The 22,008-nt window shown below is 46.0% G+C and overlaps 1 protein-coding gene across 1 annotated transcript in view; it reads right to left on the reverse strand.

Moving 5' to 3' along the window:
• The window catches only part of LOC134072272 (dolichyl-diphosphooligosaccharide--protein glycosyltransferase subunit STT3B-like), a 125,170-nt gene that overhangs the window by 62,714 nt on the left and 40,448 nt on the right, over positions 1–22,008 (reverse strand). The window contains exon 2 of the mRNA XM_062528867.1: positions 8,850–8,958. Coding sequence (XP_062384851.1) covers positions 8,850–8,958 — 109 coding nt within the window. The remainder of the gene's footprint in view (positions 1–8,849; positions 8,959–22,008) is intronic.

Below are 22,008 nucleotides of genomic sequence, written 5' to 3' on the forward strand. Positions count from 1 at the left end.
CAGTAGAAGAGGTATAAAAATGCGTTTTGTAGCGGCGAAAGGACTTGCCCCGGTCACTTCCAGGCTAACGAGTTTTGGCTAAAAACGGTGAACTCGAACTTTCTCAAAATACATCCGAATGACATGATTTTGGTGTCAACTCAACGTATCTACTCCCAATAGTCCGAAAAATTGATCTAAAGTGCATTTCACTCCGGATTATCCCTTTAATGAAGGGGACTTCACATTGCAGGCGGCAGAACAGTAACAGCCAGGAGAAGGACCCATAGCTTTTTCTGGCGACTGCACTCTAGCACAGCTCCTTACCCACTACGCTAGCCCAGCTCCTTAACCACTACGCTAGCCCAGCTCCTTACCCACTACGCTAGCCCAGCTCCTTAACCACTACGCTAGCACAGCTCCTTACCCACTACGCTAGCCCAGCTCCTTACCCACTACGCTAGCACAGCTCCTTACCCACTACGCTAGCACAGCTGTTTGTTGATAGAAGTTGTTTACACAGTGGCAACATCTCGTGAAAGACACTAATTAGGTTGATGTTATCAGAAATGCATTACACAGGCCCAGCTGTGGCACAACTGGCTGGGACAGCTGCATCGTACACCGGTAAGCTGGGTTCGATTCCCGCCCCGTGGTCCTTTCCTGACTCCACCCTGACTGTCTCTCCCCCTTCATTCCTGTCACTGCCCACTGTCCTATCACATTAAAGGAATGACAAGCCCAAGAAATATACTTTGAATTTAAAAAAAAGAAATGAATTATACACAGTATGTTTGTGAATGACCTCTGAAATGACCTTTCTTAACCTGCTGGCTAATGGCTGAGAGAATGTTCTGTGCTCCAAGGACAGCATTGTGACTCTCTTCTATATAAACACTGAGTTAGCACTTCCAGAAAACCTGCTTTGAACAGGCCTGAACACCGTGTTCAATTCAGAATCCAACAGAGAGAGAGACTATCAATACTAGGCGTCCTCTCATTCCGCATATCTTGTCGGGCCTTGTACTGCTCTTCTAAAGAGATGTCCTCATCAAACATTGCAACTGATCTTCACTAAGTATAGGTGGATCTTGGAAAAAAAATAAAACTCTGGGTGATCATTATACAAATTGGCAAAGAACAGAACAGACCTGTTTTTTTATTTCTCAGTCCCACTAGTGCGATGAGGATAAAGCTATTTCTGCGCTCCTATTAGGCCTAGGCTACTGTATGTTCCAAACTTAAATTAAGCTTTCTTTGAAGTCAGCGTCATCTACAGGTATAGCATTAAAATGCCAATAAGCACTCCTGGGTTTCACATTTGTGATACTGATATTGCACATAACCATGCGGGAGTTTGAATAGCCAACCAGGTAGATCTAAAGAGCAAGATCTTCATTTATTCAAGTGTTGTTTAAAAGTTTTAAGGCGATCAAGGCATGCCAGTGATAGAATGTCCCCAATGGAATGCCCCCATGTGCACTGTCTTTCTGCTTTGTGAAAATTCCTTCAGATGTGGCACACATCTCCTATGTAACTCTTGCCTTAACTGGCTTATTTTTGTGAGCCCAAACCCACTTGAAAAGATGCTCCTGCAGCTGCAGACGTTTCCCTGGGATCACTCTACCCGTGCAACAATTCAGACACATTGTCTTTTTCCAGTGCGTAAATAGCTGTGTGAGTCACAACTGGTGGAGTCACTGGCAGAAGCAAGCTCCTCCTCCACAGGCTCAGCTGCAGTGGCCTCAGTAACAGCCCTATCCCCTCGCAGGGTTAGTCGGCGGGTTCTTCTCGGTGCTAAGCTCCGACTGCTCCGACCCGGTCACAGCGGACTCATCCGTGCCGGATTTGGCCCAGTCGGGCGCGACCACGGTGGATTCCTCCGCCCAGCTCAGCCCATTCTAACGAAGCGGTAGTGGATGTCTCCGCAGGCTTAGAACAAGCTCCAGCAGGCACGCTACAAAATCCACCGCCTCGGGGCAGGCCTGTCCAGTTCTGGCCGCCATGGGCTTATCTATCCCAGACACGACTCTCTCAGACTTGGGCCCATCCGGAGCAGACTTACCCGCTTGGCACCGGCTATTGTGGGCATCGGCACTCTCACCATCCGATTTAGACCTTTCTGAACCAGCAAGGACAAGATGTTCCAACTGTTCCACAACCAAAGCATCTCATAACAGTGTCTGATGCTACAATACCCACATTGTGCGACCCGTTCATTTTAAATCAGAAGGTCAGATTAAGCTCATCACCACTGATAAGGATCATGAATGTATTTAAGCTGCCATGATTTACAGCCGAGGGGCATTTTCATGATTGCTGAGACAAACTTACAGTAGCATTAGGCAAAATTGTGCATTCAAGAAGTCGGTCAGAAAGGAAAGAAGAGATATTTGAAATCAGATATTTTCGAACTCAGAGGCACAACAGGATTAAGTTTGCCATTAAGCACCACACCACTTGCTATATCAACACTAGGGCGGCGATAGCGTAGAGGCTAAGAGGCTGGGCTAGCAGGCAGTAGCCTGGAAACTTGTGGCTTCAAATCCCCGCTTCCGCCGCTGTGCCCTTGAGCACTTAACCATCTAAGCGCCAAAGTGGCAACGTTTTGACAAACAGCAACAATAATAAAAACAGATGATAGATCCAAGTCCATTTGTACTCTTCACTCTGCCACTACATGGCAGACATCAAGAGTTTTGTTTCAAGTCCAAATGTGTTGACCAAAGTTAGAGGAAGTAGTGAATCAGACATAAAAAAGAATAAGTGCAATTGTGTATTGACACGGAAGTGATTCTGTCCATAGTGGTACAGACAGCAGGGGTAGTAAACATAGGGCTCTAAAAAGTTACAGTCACCCAAGATAATCCCAGATTTATTAGCCTACTTTATGACTTTGTGGTTATACTGTAGTAGCCTAATAGTTTACAAATGTTGGTTAACATTTTACTGTTTTCCTGTTCATTTGTTATGTGGATAAAATAACAAAAAAAAGAGAAAGAAAATCTCAAATATTCAACATCCAAGTTTACTGAAAGGTGAGTGATCTAATGTTGTTGCCAACCAGTGATGTCATAATATGCAAATTAGAAAAGTAAATGTAGCCCTTTCATACACTTTTGATACTATTCATGACTCATATTCATATCGCATTTACATATAATAATATGGGATAATAGCTCCACGGGGCAGCCATGGCCCACTGGTTAGGGCTTCGGGCTTGTAACCTGAGGGTTGCCGGTTCAATCCCCGACCAGTCCACGGCTGAAGTGCCCTTGAGCAAGGCACCTAACCCCTCACTGCTCCCCGAGCGCCGCTGGTTGGGCAGGCAGCTCACTGCTCTGGGTTGTGTGATTCACCTCACTGTGTGTTCACTGTGTGCTGTGTGTTCACTAATTCGGTTAAATTGGGTTAAATGCAGAGAACTGAATTTCCCTCACGGGATCAAAAAAGTATATATTCTATTCTATTCTATATATAATTGACATACTGTATGTAATTGGCTTTGGATAAAAGTGCCTGCTAAAGGAATAAGTGCTAAAGAAAAGGACAATGGCACTCTTCATTCATAAGGTCGACACAATGCAGAGACCCACAATCGCCAGGCTAGACTCTTCCAGACGAACATCAGAAAGCACTTTCATGCCATGTTAAGGTTGTAAACTCCATTGCTACCGAGACTATCACTCTGACAGCTATACGCTAGGTGCAGGCTTGAAGATCAAAACAATCAGTCAGTATTAGTAGCCTTACAGTTAGATTAGAAAAGAACTACCGCAGCACAAAAAAAGGACAAACAAAAGATGGAGTTTTCACAAAGCTTCAAACGGCTCTCAGTCTCACTCATATTCGCCGCACTCACTCAATCCTGCCATGCACGAGAGAGAGAGAGAGAGAGGGACACAGAGAGAGAGAGAGAGAGAGAGACAAAGAGAGAGAGAGATTGACTATTCAGGTGTGAAAAAGCAGAAATGAGAATAAAATTGCTGCAGAGGCGCAGGAGTCCCGAGGGGAGCTTGGTTCTTCAGATTAGTTTGACTTTCATCGCCACCGGGTTGGCATCGGGTCATCCCGCACATAGCCAATCAGGTCGAATCTTCTCCTTCGGCATCCAATCCTGTCTCCTCTCAGCGGTCTTTGGATTGGAGACGGGGGTACTCACCACTTGACTCTGCCCCCACCCCACCACACACACACACACACACACACACACACACACACACACACACACACACAAAATCTCACAAAATCTCACAGAAAATCTTTCCAATCATAAAACTCAAGCCAGTCGAATTCTAACACTCACTCTAAGTACTTTTAGTTCTCTGGCCTCTAGCAAACTTGCTGGGAGAAGGTACAGTTGGCCAACTCCAGACGGAGGAATAGTACAGGAACAACTAAACTGAACTGTATTACAGAATTATGTTTTCCAAACGACTCGGAGAGAAACTCAATCGTGTTTATCATCCGGATAGCTTAGGTAAGCATTACTGTAAGCCTCTGTTCAGGTTTAATTATGTAACAAAACAAAAATATGATCAGGAGAAAAAATGAAAAGATAAGATAGGGGAAAAAACAAAAGCTTAGCTGACACCCAGCAAAACAAAAAAAACAAATTAGCAGCGCTGTTATTCCTCGGCGGGTATTGGAAATGAATATCCGCTCACTGCTGCCTTCGATTCGTAGAGTGGTTCCCATGGTTCACAACACAGCAGTCTATTCCCTCTCATTGAATGGCAGTCCTCCAAATATCTGTGCACTCCCCACTCGAAAAGAAAAACAGGATCTTATCGGAGAATGAGGCATTTAGCAGATCTCAGACATAAAGCTAATCTATAGCGTCTTATCCTGAGAGTCTGCTTTGACTTTCAGAAAAAAAACTGGGAGGTCTCAGAGCAACTGCTGGCCCGAGAAAACCCCAAAGCATCGTGGGATAGCTGCCATGGCCGCTCTGCCTATTAGTACGAGCCTGAGTCGGTGCCAAGCGGCTGAGTAGTGACCCTCCGAAGGCCTGCGTCACCTGTGAGGGGAAACTGATAGCAGCACTCTGGCCTGCTGTCCATTGTGTCCTCATGATTGGCTAATCATTTACGCAAATCGTCCACTAATCCACAGGGAATTGCAGAAAGAAAGCCTGGCGGCAACACGAGTTCACGGTGCACTTACAGCACCACGCACATCAGCGCCCGACGTTTTTAACAGCATGAACGACGCATTTCATGGAGCTGCGCCGACAAAACAGAGCTGAACCGTAATCTACACGTCAGCGTCGGCGGCAAAGTACGCTGCAGGTGAATGAAGCTGCATTGGGAACAATGGAATCTAATTGACAATGGAATCTAATGCAGTTAATGTTGAGAGTGGAGTGCTGCACTGTCATGTCGTCGCTGGTGTGCATAGCTCTTCACAAGGTTCTTTAATATTTGCATACAATACAGAACATCATAGAATGTCTAGAACATCTAATTCCTAGTGCTGGGGGAGTTCCCCACAGCGGCCTATCAACAACCAAGTCTATTTACAATCAAAAACAAAATCAGCAGCAAAGCATCCTTTGTGGGCACAATACATCACCAACAGTCCAGCCTGCCACAGCAGTCCACTGGGGCTATCCAGCTGAATATAATATCCTCGCTCACTGCCACTGTTCACTTTATTTCTTTCTGACGCCATGTGTGCCCTTGGCTATATCGAAAATGCAACCGAGTGAGAGAGAGACTCTGGGAAGCAGTGGGGCAGCATTTTCGATGACGTCAGTTATTGATGGGAGGCATTACACCTTCAGCTGCTGAGCAGGGAACAGAGAACACTCCTCAGCTAGAAAATGTTTCCCCCCTGTTGACCAAAAGTTGCACAAGGGTGCTTTGCCAGAGGTTTGGCTAAATGAATAAACGGGAACAAAAAAACAAGGAGGACTGCGGAAAAAATGGGGAACTACTGTAGTCCAACGTGGAAATCAATGTTGCATTTTATGAAGTTGTTTGTTATACCACCCTTCCCCCCTTAACACACATGGAGCTCTAGCAGCAGTCAGGGCTGTGGGCTTCTGAAGCGCAGACAGCTGCCACCGAGGAGCCACCACCGTGGGAGGTGGGGGGGGGGGGGGGGGGGGGTGACCCAACCTGTTCCCCCAGGCAGAGAGGGCCACAGGAGGGGACGGTGACAGATCACAGCAACCAGACCCAGCTGGACCTCCCTGGCCTCGCTCACTCACTCACTGTTTTAATGCACTCTTCCCTTTTTTCCATATTTCCATGTCCTATGGCCTTTCAGCTGTTTTTACTGCACACTTTTTGTTTTATTTCTGATTTCTCTGTGATGTTTGTGCAGCACTTTCACCTTCTCTTTCCTAAGGGTGAGCAGGAGAGGGATTTAGTAGACGCCTTTGTCCTCGGCATCAGGAACCAAACCAGTAGACGCCTTTGTCCTCGGCATCAGGGACCAAACCTGCGCTGACCGCTTAGCAGGTGGACAAACTAGCTCTGCTCCACCATGTCCTGTATTCAATGTGTGTGTCTTATGTCATGTCCTGTATTCAATGTGTGTGTCTTATGTCATGTCCTGTATTACCAATGTGTGTGTCTTATGTCATGTCCTGTATTATGTGTCTTATGTCATGTCCTGTATTAACAATGTGTGTGTCTTGTCATGTCCTGTATAGTACCAATGTGTGTGTCTTATGTCATGTCCTGTATTCAATGTGTGTGTTTTATGTCATGTCCTGTATTACCAATGTGTGTGTCTTATGTCATGTCCTGTATTACCAATGTGTGTGTCTTATGTCATGTCCTGTATTACCAATGTGTGTGTCTTATGTCATGTCCTGTATTATGTGTCTTATGTCATGTCCTGTATTAACAATGTGTGTGTCTTATGTCATGTCCTGTATTACCAATGTGTGTGTCTTATGTCATGTCCTGTATAGTACCAATGTGTGTGTCTTATGTCATGTCCTGTATTGTACCAATGTGTGTGACCTATGCTACAAATACACACTAGCTTTGCCTGACTGGACTACATTAATTTACATATACTGGGGAGCACAGACCTGGGCTGTGTCCCAAACCACATACCTCCGTCAGTAAACTGCTAGTGTGCACGGTAACACTTTATATTAGCACACACATATTCACCAGTAATTAGCTGCTTACTAACATGTATATTAGTAGCATACTAGCCATTTGTTAGTCATTATAAGTCACTAATTAATACCTTATTCAGCAAGACCTTATTCTACCCTTACTAGACCCTTAATTAAGAATTTCCCCTATGTAAGCTCCTAATTACCCCTTATTCATAGTTATGAAATAAGTTGTTGCATATGAATTATGACTTAAATATACATGGCTCAGTATGGGGCTTGTAAGGTGGTAGTACAACAAGAACAGTTATTCACCCCTAATAATACTTATCAAAGATGGTCTATTCAAACTGAACTAGACACTAAACCACGTGTGCTAATAGTGTACAAACAACTAATAATTAAGTCTTTGTAATGCCAAATATGTTCCCTATTCTAAAGTTGGATCTTTGTTCACATTTAATTCACAAATAATTTGGCACTATTAACCCCCATGTATGTATACTGCCTCATACTAAAGGAGAAATCTGGTGTGATTCAATCCTTAGCTCTGCTGTTTCAGGTCAGTAGGGAAGAATAAGATGCTGTCCGTAAGGAAAAGAACAGAGAATTTGATACAACATACAGTAGACCAAATAGCAAACCCACAACTTATTCACACCGGAAGTCTTATTTATATGACCCTTCACACTTAAAAAAATAGTTTTGCGTTTGAGACTTTTGAGTACTCAGGAGCCAAGAAAGTTAGCATACAAATATATCCAGGTTCGCCTTTCTCGCTATCTCGTATTCATTATATATTTTGTATTTGTGCTAACTTAGCTGTCTGCTTCTTGTGTAGCCTACTATGTGTTGTAATACAGTTAATAAGTGTGAATAGGAGGCAACTTTAGTTTAGGGAACACATGGTGCCAAATGAATTGTGAATTAAATGTGAACAAAGACACAACTTTAGAATAGGGAACATATTTGGCATTACAAAGACTTAATTATTAGTTATTTGTACACTATTAGCACTGGTGGTTTAGTGTCAAGTTCCATTTGAATAGACCATCTTTGATAAGTACTATTCGGTGCGAATAACTGTTCTTGTGGTACTACCACCTTACAAGCCCCATACTGAGCCATGCATATTTAGGTCATAATTCATATGCAGCAACTTATTTAATAACTATGAATAAGGGGTAATTAGGAGCTTACATAGGGGAAATTCTTAATTAAGGGTCTAGTAAGGGTAGAATAAGGTCTTGCTGAATAAGGTATTAATTAGTGACTTATAATGACTAACAAATGGCTAGTATGCTACTAATATACATGTTAGTAAGCAGCTAATTACTGGTGAATATGTGTGTGCTAATATAAAGTGTTACCGTGTGCACTGAGCGCTCCCGTCCATAGTGCCCACTTCTGGATGATTAGTATTGTCCCAATATCTACACTATAATATAGTATGCTTCAACTACGTGTTTGAAGTAGGCAAATAGGCGGTTTGAGACATAGCCCTACATTGCTCCACAGAGAGGAGTGGTTGTGTAGAGTGCACTCAGTACCCTAAGCCTTATGTATAAGGCCATCAATCATATTTCTAGGACACAACATGGGAACGGTTTGTGTGGGGGGGGGAGGCTGCAACTCTTAGTTAAATACAGTCCGTGCTGATGTGCCCAAAACCATTATTATATATGAATGTGTCTGAGCAGCAAATGTGGGTTTGTTTAGGATTGTTGGAGGCCCTGTTGTGGTTGCGGCTTATTTAGCGTTCCGAGCGTTGCCAGGAGCGAATACTCACTGTGCCCCCGACTATTCTGCCGAGCGGGTACCACGCCCTCTCATCGAACCAGTTGAGGAACTCGTAGAACCCATTGGATGTGAGGTAGTGGGTGGATCTGTAGTTAAACCTACAGAGAGAAAAGGGGAAAGAACAAGAGATGGAGAGAGAGAGAGAGAGAGAGAGAGAGGTGGGGAGAAACAAACAGAAGGGAAAGGAGGCAAGGAGAGTGAGTGAGAGAAAACAAATGAGGGAGTGAGTGAGTGAGAGAGTGTGTGAGGGAGGGAGGGAGGGAGGGAGAGAGTGTGTGAGGGATGGAGGGAGGGAGAGAGGGAGGGATGGAGTGAGTGTATGAGGGATTGAGTGAGTGAGTGAGGGAGTGTGTGAGTGAGTGTGTGAGTGAGTGAGAGAGGGAGGGATGGAGTGAGTGAGGGAGTGAGAAAGGGAGGGAGGGAGGGAGGGAGGGAGGGAGGGAAGGAAGGAGTGAGAGAGGGATGGAGTGAGTGTATGAGGGATTGAGTGAGTGAGTGAGTGAGTGAGAGAGGGAAGGAGGGAGGGATGGAGTAAATGAGGGAGTGAAAGCCATATGAGTGAGTAATAGATGGGAGAAAGAGGGAATGTGAAGACAGAGGGAGAATTGGAGAGGGAGGAAAAAAGAATAGCGGTCAGCTCAAAGGCAAATGACATGCAAAACACCTGGCACGGAAAATTACACTCATCTGCTCTCATATGCTCACACCATTGACCAAGCGGTTGCACATGGATATGCATCTCTCTCTCTCTCTCTCTCTCTCTCTCTGACTCTCTGTCTCTCTCCCTTCCTCTCTCTCTCTCTCCCCCGAACTCTTTCCCCCGGACTCTTTCTGTATTTTTGAAAAAGGCTGATTATTTCCAGATGTTTCCGTAGTCGGATGGCACGGTCGGGCACGCACGATTGGTGACGGTGGAAGGAGTAGCGGCTCTTTGCCACACGTGTGCTTTTGTTTAGATGGCAAACAGCCGCCCGCGCAACACTCTCACGCTTCAGAGGCCTCGTCGATCGGCCCGGCCGTGCGAGAGAGTGTGTGTGTGTGTGTGTGTCTGTGTCTAGGAATATTTCCACTGAAGGAAGAAAATGGGTCTGCGTTTAGTAATTAGAAAGGTCTACTGGCACAGCCTTCATTTCTTCCCTTTGTGACTCGCATGTGTAATGTGGACGGCTCTCCTTCCACAGACGTGATGTGCCGCGGAGAAGGAAACAAAACAAACATCAGATCAGAAGCACAATCATTCCTCGTATTATGCTAATACGCGCTCTTGCTGTCTCTGATGCATGTTATTTTCTGCCAATTGATTACAGTGTGTAATTGCATACCGGAGTGATGGTGTGTGAGTATTTATTGGAAAATATTACTGAACACTCACATTCAGAATTCACCAATAAATGGATTCCCTTATTTAAATCAGCAATTATAGCGGTGAACGAGGTTGAAAACAAACACATGCTCAGGTTGACTGAAATGTGAAATCTCTACACTGTTGGTTGTAGATCAATCTCGGACACTGAGGTAATATCACATCAATGGCCGGAAATGTAATATTGATATAAATTGAATTGAAACGTTGCTAGAGTGAAAATGTGTTTCTTTTGCCACTGGGCGGCTCAGGAGGTAGAGGAGTGGTGTGTGTGTGCCTGTGTGAGCTCAGCTCCTCACAACCCTGTCATGGGGCCCTTGAGCACGACGCTGAAACCCAAACTGCTCCCCGTGTGCAAGGCTGGCGCCTCACCTGGCCGCCTCTGTGTGTGTGTGTGTGTGTGTGTGTGTGTGTGTGTGTGTGTGTGTGTGTGTGTGAGGGGGGGTTGAATGTGAAGCATAACATGGTAAAGCGCTTGATGAGATCCCCCAGGTCAGGAGTAAGCGCAGTTGCAAGGCTCGTTCTTCATACGCAGGTACCGCTACGGCAAGAAAGGAAGGACAAAAAGCACAGAATGCCTGCAGTGGAGATCACACGGGGGGCCTGCGGTGGAAAAGCTCCACACAGGTGGCAGCACGATGCAGCGGTCCAGAGCACATGGGGTGATGGGCAGCGCCATTGCCGGACTGCCGCGGCTACTCCGCTCATTACTCCTATCGGTCACTTCCTGCCGTGGCTACGCCGCTCATCACTCCTATCGGTCACTTCCTGCTGTGGCTACGCCGCTCATCACTCCTATCGGTCACTTCCTGCTGTGGCTTACTCCGCTCATTACTCCTATCGGTCACTTCCTGCCGTGGCTTACTCCGCTCATTACTCCTATCGGTCACTTCCTGGCTGCTCCTGCCCCTTCCTCTCCGCTAGCATGGCCACACTGACAGGTCATCATTGGCTTTGCTCGGATCAGTTGCTGCAGGACAGATTTGTCCGGGAGAGGCTCAGCAGTTAGTCACACACACACACACACACACACACACACACACACAGAAAAATGCAGACTCATCACTGTGGACAAAGTGACACCTGAGAAACTAGGACGAACTCGGCAAGAGATTGGTGGCAAACCCCCTCTGGTACTCTGCCAATGCCCCCGCCACACACACACACACACACACACACACACACACACACACACACACACACAAATCGGAAGCCAACATCCATCAGTAACGCTTTTCTCCTTTTCTTTTTGTGATTCCCCATTGAAGGCTTAGAGGGGGTAGTATTTCCCGTCACACTGGTACTCAGCGCACTTTCAGCTGCCACACACACACACACACACACACACACACAAAATATACCCACCCACACACACACCCACACAAACCCACACACTCTCGCCAAGAGATTGGTGACAAAAAAAAAATCCTGCCCAACATCTTACCCCTTACACACACACACACACACACACACACACACCACACACCACGCTTCGGTGTTTTATGGATGGGCCACAGTCCCTTGGAAAAGGAGCAGTGAATGTGCCGCAGAGCATAAATCAATCTCTCCTCCAAACCCTCCCTCGAATTTGCTTTAGCTCCACACGGGGAGAGGAGGAGAGGAGAGGAGGAGAGGAGAGGAGGAGAGGAGAGGAGAGGAGAGGAGAGGAGAGCCAGAGCCACTGCACTGGGCTGCTGCAATATTGCTTCCCGCTCGGGGCTTCCTCGCTGGGTCCTCATCTGGTTTAGTGGGGGGATATGGGCAGCGAGGCGCTGTTCTTTTGTAGGAGGAAAAGAGTCCCTGTGCCATTCCATAAAGCGCTTCAATGCAGTTTACGGTCGTCCAACCGAAACTGCCATCCATTTAAAGACAGCTTTGGGTTTCCAGTGAAATGCACAATCTGCCAAGAGAAGGCTTGGAAGCGAAGGAGTAATAATGATCCGTGCACTCACACACACACACACACACACAGACACACACACACACACACACTCATTCCTTTTGCCTTTTGGACTGCAGTACCTTGTAAATAAGAAATAAGAACACTCAAGGCAATAAAATTCTTTCCCCATCACGTTCGCGGCGTGATCTTTTTTGGCATCCAGCTGATCTTTGGGCTGGATACAAAACTCCTTCAGACACAGCAGCCAATTACATGAATGCGAGCCTCCGAAAGAAGACACTGGGCTTGTTTAAGCAGTTCGGTCGACTCCGGCTGCATATCAAAGAGCTGCATAAGTAGGAAAACACCTCCAACTAAAGATGTGGGATCAATGATCTAGGTTGAAAAACTAGAGCGAATAGACGTGATAGACTGCTTTCGTGCCTCCAGAGGGGGGAAACATACGATGCGTCTCTAGCTACAGCACGACTCCACGGGAGGCCTGAGAGGATATAGGCAGGGCAGGATGATGCTTCCACACAGAGAAGCCCCTGTGTCTCATCTCGTACGCACCACTCGACAGCACAACCGCACAAACACACACCGAGCCCCAACGTTGCGTCTCCTATACACACCACTCGACAGCACAAGTGCACACACACACGGAACTCCAACGCCTCATCGTCTACACACGCACACCAACCACCACTCAACGGCACAGCACATGAAAAGCTGCAAGAGGAAGAGGGAAGAAAAACAAAAAACAACTGTAAAAAACAACAACAACAAAAAACCACGACTTCCATTCTCGAGGCGTCAAGCCCCCCCCTCTCTCTGGCTCTTTGTATTCACATGAGGCCGTTGCCCCTGCGCTCTGGTGAAGCCGTTTCCCTGGCGCTCTGGCGGAGGGCAGACGCCGGGCGTGTTTTATTCCTGCCGCTTGTCACTCTGATGGTGTGGCGAACGCCGGCTGCCACGCGCATTAGCGCTTTAATGCATAAGCGGCCGCTCGGGGGCCTGGCTGGCGGAGGGATGGCGGAGCGTGAGCACTGCTGTTGCTGCTGAGCTGGAGGTGGTGGAGGTGGTGGAGGTGGTGGAGGTGGAAGAGGAGGTGGAGGTGGTGGATGAGGCGGACTAAGGTATGCCGATCTCCTCCACCTGGCCTCGTCTCCAGGAACACATAAAAATCTCCAATCAGAAGAGAGAGCCCGCGGGCGGCCCGACTCGAGAAGCAGAAGGCTCTCCTCTCTACCCTTCTCTTCCACACACACACACACACACACACACACACACACACACACACACACACACACACACACACGCCACATGTGTGCACACACTCACTCTCTCTTTCACACACAAACACTCACTCTCTCTCTCACGCACACACACACACACACACACAGCTCTTTGAAAACTCCAAGGCTCTTTTTTTTGGAATGGGAAGGGGAAAAAAGTAATTTGCATCAGCATCTGCTCTGTCCTGAGGGATGTCTTCATTCATCTGAAGTGATGGAGGAAACAAAGGAATGTGTTTGTGCACATGATCACGCTGCATGCCGGGGTAATAAAACACCCTGTTTCTGGATATTACCCCATCACACCCCCAGGGTAGCGCTGGTGTGGACCAAGAGATAGGCGTGGGTTGTGTGTGTGTGTGTGTGTGTGTGTGTGTGTGTGTGTCGAGGGAGGTGGTTAATGGAATGGTCCCATTTGAAGAGCTCCATCCCGCAGCATCTGATGCAACAGTAATCAACACAATCAAACGCTTCATTGCTTTTCTTTTCACTGTCTGTCCCCCGTTTGGGGAAATGTCCAAATGAGCTCTCCTTACCCCCAACAAACACACACACACACACACACACACACACACACACACACACACACACACACACTCACACACACACACACACACACACACACACCAACAGATACACCTTCTCCTGAAGCACTCTCGCCATCTTGACTAATTACCTGCTCTGTCGCACTCAGCCTGGAGATTACCTGCGAATGAGATCGGGCCCGCAGGCTGCGGATGATTGAGCCAGCTGGCAGTGACGAGACGCGAGACGAGAGACGACAAGACGAGCGGTCTCCAGCGGTAGGTTACGCCCGTTGTTACGCCCAGGGCCGGGGAACCAGGCAGACGGCTGGCACACGCGTTGGCACCAATGTGCAGTGTTCAATGTCACAAGAGACAAAGTGCGTGTGCACAATGATAAATGAACGAATAGTAAGACAGAGGGAGAGAGAGAGAGAGGAAGAGAGGGAGAGGAAGATAGAGGAAAAGGTGGAGAGGCAGGGAGGGAAGATTAAGAAAAATTGAGGGGGTAACATTGACAAGATCGTGAGAAATCAGAGTGAGAGAGAGAAGGAGAGAGAGGAGACCATAATATATAACTCCAAAGTGATAGATCGACTAAGGGGACATATCAGCCGAAGAGTCCTTGGAAACAACTGTTGGGACACGAGGCAGCAGCTGGGACAATTTCTTTAATGTCCTCTGTCGTTGCCACAGAATTAGTATAAATGTTTCACGCTCCACTAAACAAATGGCGAACATTCTGTAGCCGAAGCACCTCGGATCCCACGAGCTGAGCATGAGCAGGGTTTCCCGCAGCGCTTTCCTGCTAAGGCGGCCGCCTTAACAACACAGGGCTGCCGCCTTAACTAGCGTCTTCAAGAAATAAATAAATAAATAACTATATTATGTATAGTGATATTCGCCGTATTACTCTGTCATGTTTTCTCCATGTCATTCCAAACCGTAGCCGCTAGTCTCCCTTCTCTGTAGAACGCATAAAGAAAAGAAACTTTTTCAAATCGAGTTGGCCTATGCGCACAGGCGACGCGCTCATTCAGCATGAGTATTTGATATCAGGTCAGGTGCCACTGCCACGCATATCTCAGTGACTGCGAACACAAATAGCCTAAACCTTGCTAGATTTGACGACTCTCACAGGAATGGTTCTCCGTTGAATCTACCAAATGTGTGGGATGAGCGGCATAACACTTTTGAGCGCTTTATCTTTTTTTTTTAATCACTCGTCTACTATGAATGCATAGCCCACTGCATCTTGTAATTTGTTGTGACAAACACTTGTGCCATCTAGCCTACAGCTAGCAACAACTTGTGACGGCTATTCATTCACGTGTTGTACAATACTGAAATTGTCTGAGGTTTACACAGGCTAGTTTAAACTTTAAACATAGCCTCTTGTCTCCATGCCAGTTTCATTCATCCCGACCGGGCGGGACGCACGTTTCCGTTTTGTAGAAATAATTCCTGAATGTTTTTGTTCAGAGCTGAACATGCAACTGTATTTGACAGATGACAGATTTGGTTGCTAGTGACAAAATATTAGCGTTCAATGCGGTACGATCTCGCTAATTATGTTTTTAAAAGCATTAAAAACGTTCCGGCTCTCTTAGGCTATATGAGCAACAGGCACAAATACAGCTCCAATCAAAGAATTGCAGCTTTAGGCTACTAAATCACAATTCACTAACTTTACCATACTTTACCATACAGTCGCAATGTTACATGTTCATACAGTTTCATCTTTATTTCATGATATATTCTAAAATATCCACCATTACAAATATTCTTGGTTTTAATAGAATATTATAATATTGACTGGCTTTAAAATATATCCTATGGTGCTATGCTGAGCAGTGCAAAGGTTTTGAAAGATACAAAAGGCCCTGCATTGGAGTTATAAACTTACACTTTTAAGGTATAATATTGTCTAAATTGTGTTAATGATGTTTAATTGGTTGCTGATTCAATTAAATCTGATACAATGAATGTGAAATCCAGGTATATTGCTGTCATTAGTGTCAAAATTCAACATTTTCAACATGCTGACAGCCTACTAATTTTTTACTTCAGCTGACCTCCTTGTCTTTAAGTAAATCAGAAAAGAAGTTATTTAGATAAGTGTGTGCTAGACTGCTCCTGTAGCCAACAATCCCCTCTCTACCCTTTGGGAATTGAACTGTTATATGATCCTTGGTGATGTAAATTATGAAAACCCCTTTATTTGGTTGGTCTTGATGTGGCCTTGACTCCTTTAAGACTCGGTCTCGACTCAGACTTGCTTCCTGAAAGACTCGGTCGTTGTCACTCGGTCTCGGCTGCAGTTCAACCAACGGTCTCGACCCCCCCCCCCCCCATCGAGGGCAGTGGCGGTGATGTGGCGGGGACGCTACGGCGACGCCCCCTTCCCCTGGACAGACACCACCTTAACTAACAAATTTTCTGGGGGAAACCCTGATGAGCCAAGAATTCTTCATTACGGTGGAACGGCTCAAATGAAAAACAAAGCCCGGAGGTGATTACCAAAGCAAACAAGGAAATCAGGACGTGAGGCTCCACCAAGACGCCCGAGCTATTCGCACCAAGGCCTTTTATTTCGCTCACTTACGCACCGACAATTCTCAACCGTTTCAAAGAGCTATGGCGACTCGAGGCTGCATTCAAAGTGGAAAAAGTAAAAAGGAAATGGGTTTCTGTGAGGAGACAACACCAAACAAGGAGACGTGGTCACTGCCGCCCTTAAAAATGTCTGAGTGTGTTGCTAGTCTCCGTCACGATATGGATGGATGCCCAGCAACAACAAACATTCGTATTCAAGAGTGACCTTTTCGCGTTGACAGTTTCACCCCATTAGTGGATGCTGTGTCTGCACATCCACCCAGTGAGCCACGCGAAGATGAAGTGCTTTGGGCTATCAGTCCACCAAGTGGGAAAAAAAGAAGGGCATTTCTAAAAAGGTTGACTCCTTCCTTCCGTTTGGCACAAAACTAAAGTACACCTTTCTATTACATGTGACCCACATTCTAACTCTATTGAAGGGGGCAAGTGCAGGACTATTCATCTCTATGCCCCAACTGCTCTCCTCTGAGAGGCATTCGAAAAACTAATTAAAAAAGCTCACAGTTGGAGTCCATCGGCTTCCTGGCGTTAGATGAGGCGGATACGACTTCTCAAATTCGGGGGGGGGGGGGGGGGGGGGTCGGTTGGTGATGCTGCTATATCTCTCCGGCTATATCGCTCACATTTAAGGTGGCAATGATGCCTATGTCTGCCGAGAACAAGGATTAGAAAGTCCAGGAAAAAACCATTACACGCTACCACCGGGTAGCAAACGGTAGCACTTAACAGATTAGCACAGACTAAGGGATATCTCTCACACATCTTTTCATAATGCCAATTAGATTAAGGACTGTCAAATCTTTTTTTTTTTTTTTAAGACAGGCTCGCTAGGATTTAGGGTTCCGTCCCTTTCGGCTCAGTGACATTTGAGGCTTTGCTCGGCAGAGCAGGGAGATGGGGGGGACGAGTCGGTGTCAGCTTCCACAGACAAGATTGTGCTCGATCAGCCTTGGCGAAGCCTTCAGCCCTCTAGTCGGCACAAACACCATCACCAAAGCAGACAGACCGGGGTGACACGGGAGGCTGGAGGAGACCCAGAGCTATTCTTGAGACGCACAGCCTAGAAACCGCAGGTTCCAAAGGCCCTCGGTAAGGCAGGCGAACCAGAATCGTGGCCATTCAGCGACACACGAGTCCCGCTCGAAAGAGTTTGTTTCAGACCAGGCTTTTTGCACAGGCAAATTAAATTATCGGGCTGCGCAAATAAACACCATCAGTGGTCTGTGATGTAATTGCGTTTGGCTAATGTTTGATGGCAATCACTGCACAAATGGCACAGGAAATCACTTTATAATTCCAAATGAAATTGTTCAGCAGTAATTACTTGCGTACGAGTTCGAGGGAAGAGATTAGAATCTGTCAGCACTGACATAGTACTGTTTACACTAGTGAACAACATGCAAGAGGAGTTTAAATGGCCACGGGTAAGAGTTGCGCTTGATGAATGCAGAGCAACAATCGTTACTCTGTTCCATTACAGGGATCGCTTCACATTCTGTACATAAAGATCATAAAAATGACTCCTATATACGAGTGCTCGCACGTGCAGGCCAAGGAACTTTGAAGATGATATGGAAGACAAGATAAGAATAACATCCATTTTAGCTGGGGGCTGGGACTGAAAGAAAGGTGACAATGAGCGTTTTTAATGAGGCAGGTTAATTTTGTGATCGAGGTTTGAGATCAAAGGGAATGCTAGACAACTCTGCGAGCTACGTTCTGTCAAACAAGGAAGGGAGACTGGCAGAGTATCCAGGTTAGCTCATTTACAAATGCTGATGCGGAACCCTTTGACTGTCTAACTAGGTGCAAGTGAATTATTTAGCATAATTAAAAGTTTAAAATGAGAAGCTGTAAGGTCATAGTTACAGAGATATGACAATCTTACGTTACAGTTACCTTGACAATCACCTCTTTCTTTTCCAGTGATAATCACCTGCACAGAACAAAATGAGTTCAATGCCCTGCTGCTACCTTGCGTTTAAAACAAGAGCAACCAAAACAAGTCTTAAACATGCGTTAATTACCAAGCCCAGCTCCAGAGTGCCATTAACGCCACGCGAAATGCAAATCTAAGGATTTGATGAACTGCGTTGAGTGGGAGGCCAAGAGAAAAGGAAAAAATATGTTTTTTAGCTGAGCGGCCTTAAAGAGTTCTGTTAGTTCCGGCACTAGGAGACCAGGGCCAAGGGGACAGAGCTAGCAGAGAGGCCAGAGGAGTCTTGAGTGCCGTGAAAGTGAGACGGCCTTTTTTTCTCCCACGACGGGTCTGGATGCACGAGCTTACCTCTTTGAGGCCGGCGCGGCTCTTACTGAAGTATTTAGCACAAAGAGAAGTGGGCTACGGCAAAGGAAGACAGCCTGCCTCAGACTCACAGGGAAGCTCGCAGAGAAACCAGCTCAGTAGCCAGGGCCTCCCTCTCTCTCTCTCTCTCTCTTCAAACACATCAAACGGCGCACGTGCCAGCTGTCCAGCCTGTTTCATTTGTGATGGCAATGTGTTATGGCGTTCCCTACAAGGCCCGCACATTAGCAAATTTGTGTTAGCGAAGCAGATTTGCGATACACACACAGCTTGATCTCAGACTTGTATCATTCAGCTACACATGGGACAACTTGCTTTCTGGGTGGAAAAAACCCAACAGGATATGCAAAATGCACCCTGTAGACGAGCATGATCCAATACAGTGCTTCAGACTTTCTGTAAGAAACTATATTTCAAGTGTCTTAAAGTTTAATTCTGCTAATCCCCTCATTGCACGACTCAGTAAATAACATTCTGCATCATTTCTCCTCCAAGCACAAGCTGTGTACAAAACCATCAAAAGTGTTTATATACCGACGGACGAAATAGAAGATCTTTAACCTTGCGATATGGCCCATCAGTTACAAATGGAGTGGAATGTACGCAGTATCACAACACAAAAAAATAAACTTCAAGGAGGGGGGAAAAAAAACCTCTTAACCTAAAAGTCAATTTCGTGCTCTACGGAGACATGAATCCTCTGTTTTCTAAACAAAGCTAGCCAGGGGTGAAACTCCAATGCGGTCCCCAAAGAGGGACCGCCTGCCACCCTCTCCTCTCTAGAAAACTGTCCAATTCATCATCATATAGTTATTGCTGATGCATGGGGGCATAGCCTATCAACTTCACCTATTCCCACTTAATTTCCAGACTTTAGGGATCAGAGAGTGCGAACGCTGCAACCCTTATATGCTGAGATTTCGGTGGACCAAAAATCCTCTGCAGAGTTTAGCAGATCGCTGACCCTGTTGGGGTTCTCGTAGCGTCTGAAAATACTTTTCCTGGATACCAACTGGCCAAATGCTGAAATGTTGTTTACCCGAGACCACAGGGAAAAATAAAAATATCCAGCTGCTTTAGCTAGGATGGTATAGGAAAGTCATAGATATAAAGATGTCAGGAAAGATCTAGCGGCTAGAGGGTCTCTCTGTGGCCATTCCATAGAGTCTCTCAAGGGAACCGTTCCTATTCCCCACCTACCCCGGTTCTACAGCTATAACTGCAAAATGTTTGCGGTCCAAGTAAATAAATTATGACTCTATTCCTTTTTTTGTGCAGACGTGTTTTTCACAAATACACCATCTTGGAGAGAACTGTGCCTAGAGGCCGCTGGGTGATAAGAGGCACTTTATAGCCCAGCATTTGGGTTATTAAAAAACGGCCGACCTATGGGAAGCTTAATGCAGATAAGCTCCAATTAAAATTTTATGTTCTACAAACATTTCATAGTCGGATTGAATAATTCAGTTTATTAACACAACAGACTTTCTTCGCCTTTTTCCTTTCTCTCCAAAGACAGGAAGTTTCACCTCGGGGTGAGTAATCAGCCTCTATTTCTACGGTGTTTGACTTGATGGCGCCTTCCCTCTCTTTCTCATTATCCCAGCCTCTCTCCAGACATCTTCTATTAGAACGCAACGCTGGCAGGACTATCAATAAGCAGTCAAGGCGAACCCCCTGCCTCCAGGACTCAACAAACAACAGAGCGAAAGAGATAGAGGGAAGGAAAAGTGTGTGTGTGTGTGTGGGGGGGGTATGTGTGTGTGTGTGTGGGGGGGGGGGTATGTGTGTGTGTGTGTGTGTGGGAAAGAAAGAGAGTGAAAAGGAGTGAGAGAGGTTGTGTGAGTGAGTGTGTGTGCGTGTGTGAGAGATAAAGGGAGACTCGAAACTCGAAAAGAAAGATGAATCCGTGAAACATGAAAAGAGCTCCCCCTGAAAAGAATGCGGTCTTCGAATCTGAAAGGCAGGAATCGCTTTCAATAAGGCTACCGTCCTTAATGTTGATACTATGAGCAAGAATACTTCATCTGAGACAGAGCAGGCTGAACAGCCAGCTTAAAGAGCATGATTTTGCTCAAACTTTAAAGATTAATTCAACACTATAAGAGACATTAAATCAAACGGCATCACTTTAAATGCAGATTCAAATAAAACTCAAAGGCACCATGACATCTGAGTCTAGACTGGGTGCATCACTAGGCTTCGCTCGCTTAGAGAGAGCAGCACTCTGGCTATTGGGTGTGAACATGTGGACTGCTATCTGGTCTCCACGGTTCCCACAGGCAACCACGCTTTTGCAGGATGTGATATCTGAGCAGGAAATGAATAAAGTCTAAAGAGCAGCTCAGCGCTACCACTTCCTCCCAGAGCAGAGACATCCCTCACCATCTTCAAAAACCACCTGAAGACTCTTGCGTGAGTGCCTCCATTCCTTGCACCACTACAAACTGGACATGTTTATTCTAGCACTTACCACAAACGTCCTCCCTTTCCTGACTATGTGTCTTCTCATGTCCCCTGGACTTAACTTCTCCTGACCTGTCGTTCTATTGCATGCGACTAGTACCTATTGCTATTCGGTTTTTCTTCGTCCGACGTCACGGGCCCAATAGCTATTTTGTGAAAAGACGCTTATTAGCGCAGCCAGACGGTTTTTGCGACTTGTAAACTTTGTCATCACATTTTAAAACAAAATCGCTAAACTTTAACAAGTAATCACTGTAGCTATGCATCCAGATGATATATTAATGGGTAACGTCTAGGCTTCCGCGAAAAATATAGATTTGATTAGGTTGAGGCAACAAGTCTGTATAAGATGAATATTTTCTTAAAAGCTAGTCAGAATAGCAGAAAATAATAGTTTATTTGACTGTCTATGGAGAATAACATGTGTTTGAAAGCCGTTGGACCCGGAAATATATTTATTATCCCATTATTACATCATCACTTAAAAACCAAATGCTAACATATCCTAGTCACATTACTTTGACTCTTCCCTCTTTTCCCTTGACATTCGCTCTGGGGTAAACGTGTCAGCCATATCAGTGGAGCCTCCATGCACCGTTAAGAGTTTCAACCGGACACGAGGATCCGGTGGAGATGATTTGAGGCTGCTGCTGGTGGTCACCCCAAACCCAAACACCATCAGACACCGTCGGCC

The sequence above is a fragment of the Sardina pilchardus genome, chromosome 24, assembly GCF_963854185.1.
Source record: "Sardina pilchardus chromosome 24, fSarPil1.1, whole genome shotgun sequence".
NCBI classification, from domain to species: domain Eukaryota; kingdom Metazoa; phylum Chordata; class Actinopteri; order Clupeiformes; family Clupeidae; genus Sardina; species Sardina pilchardus.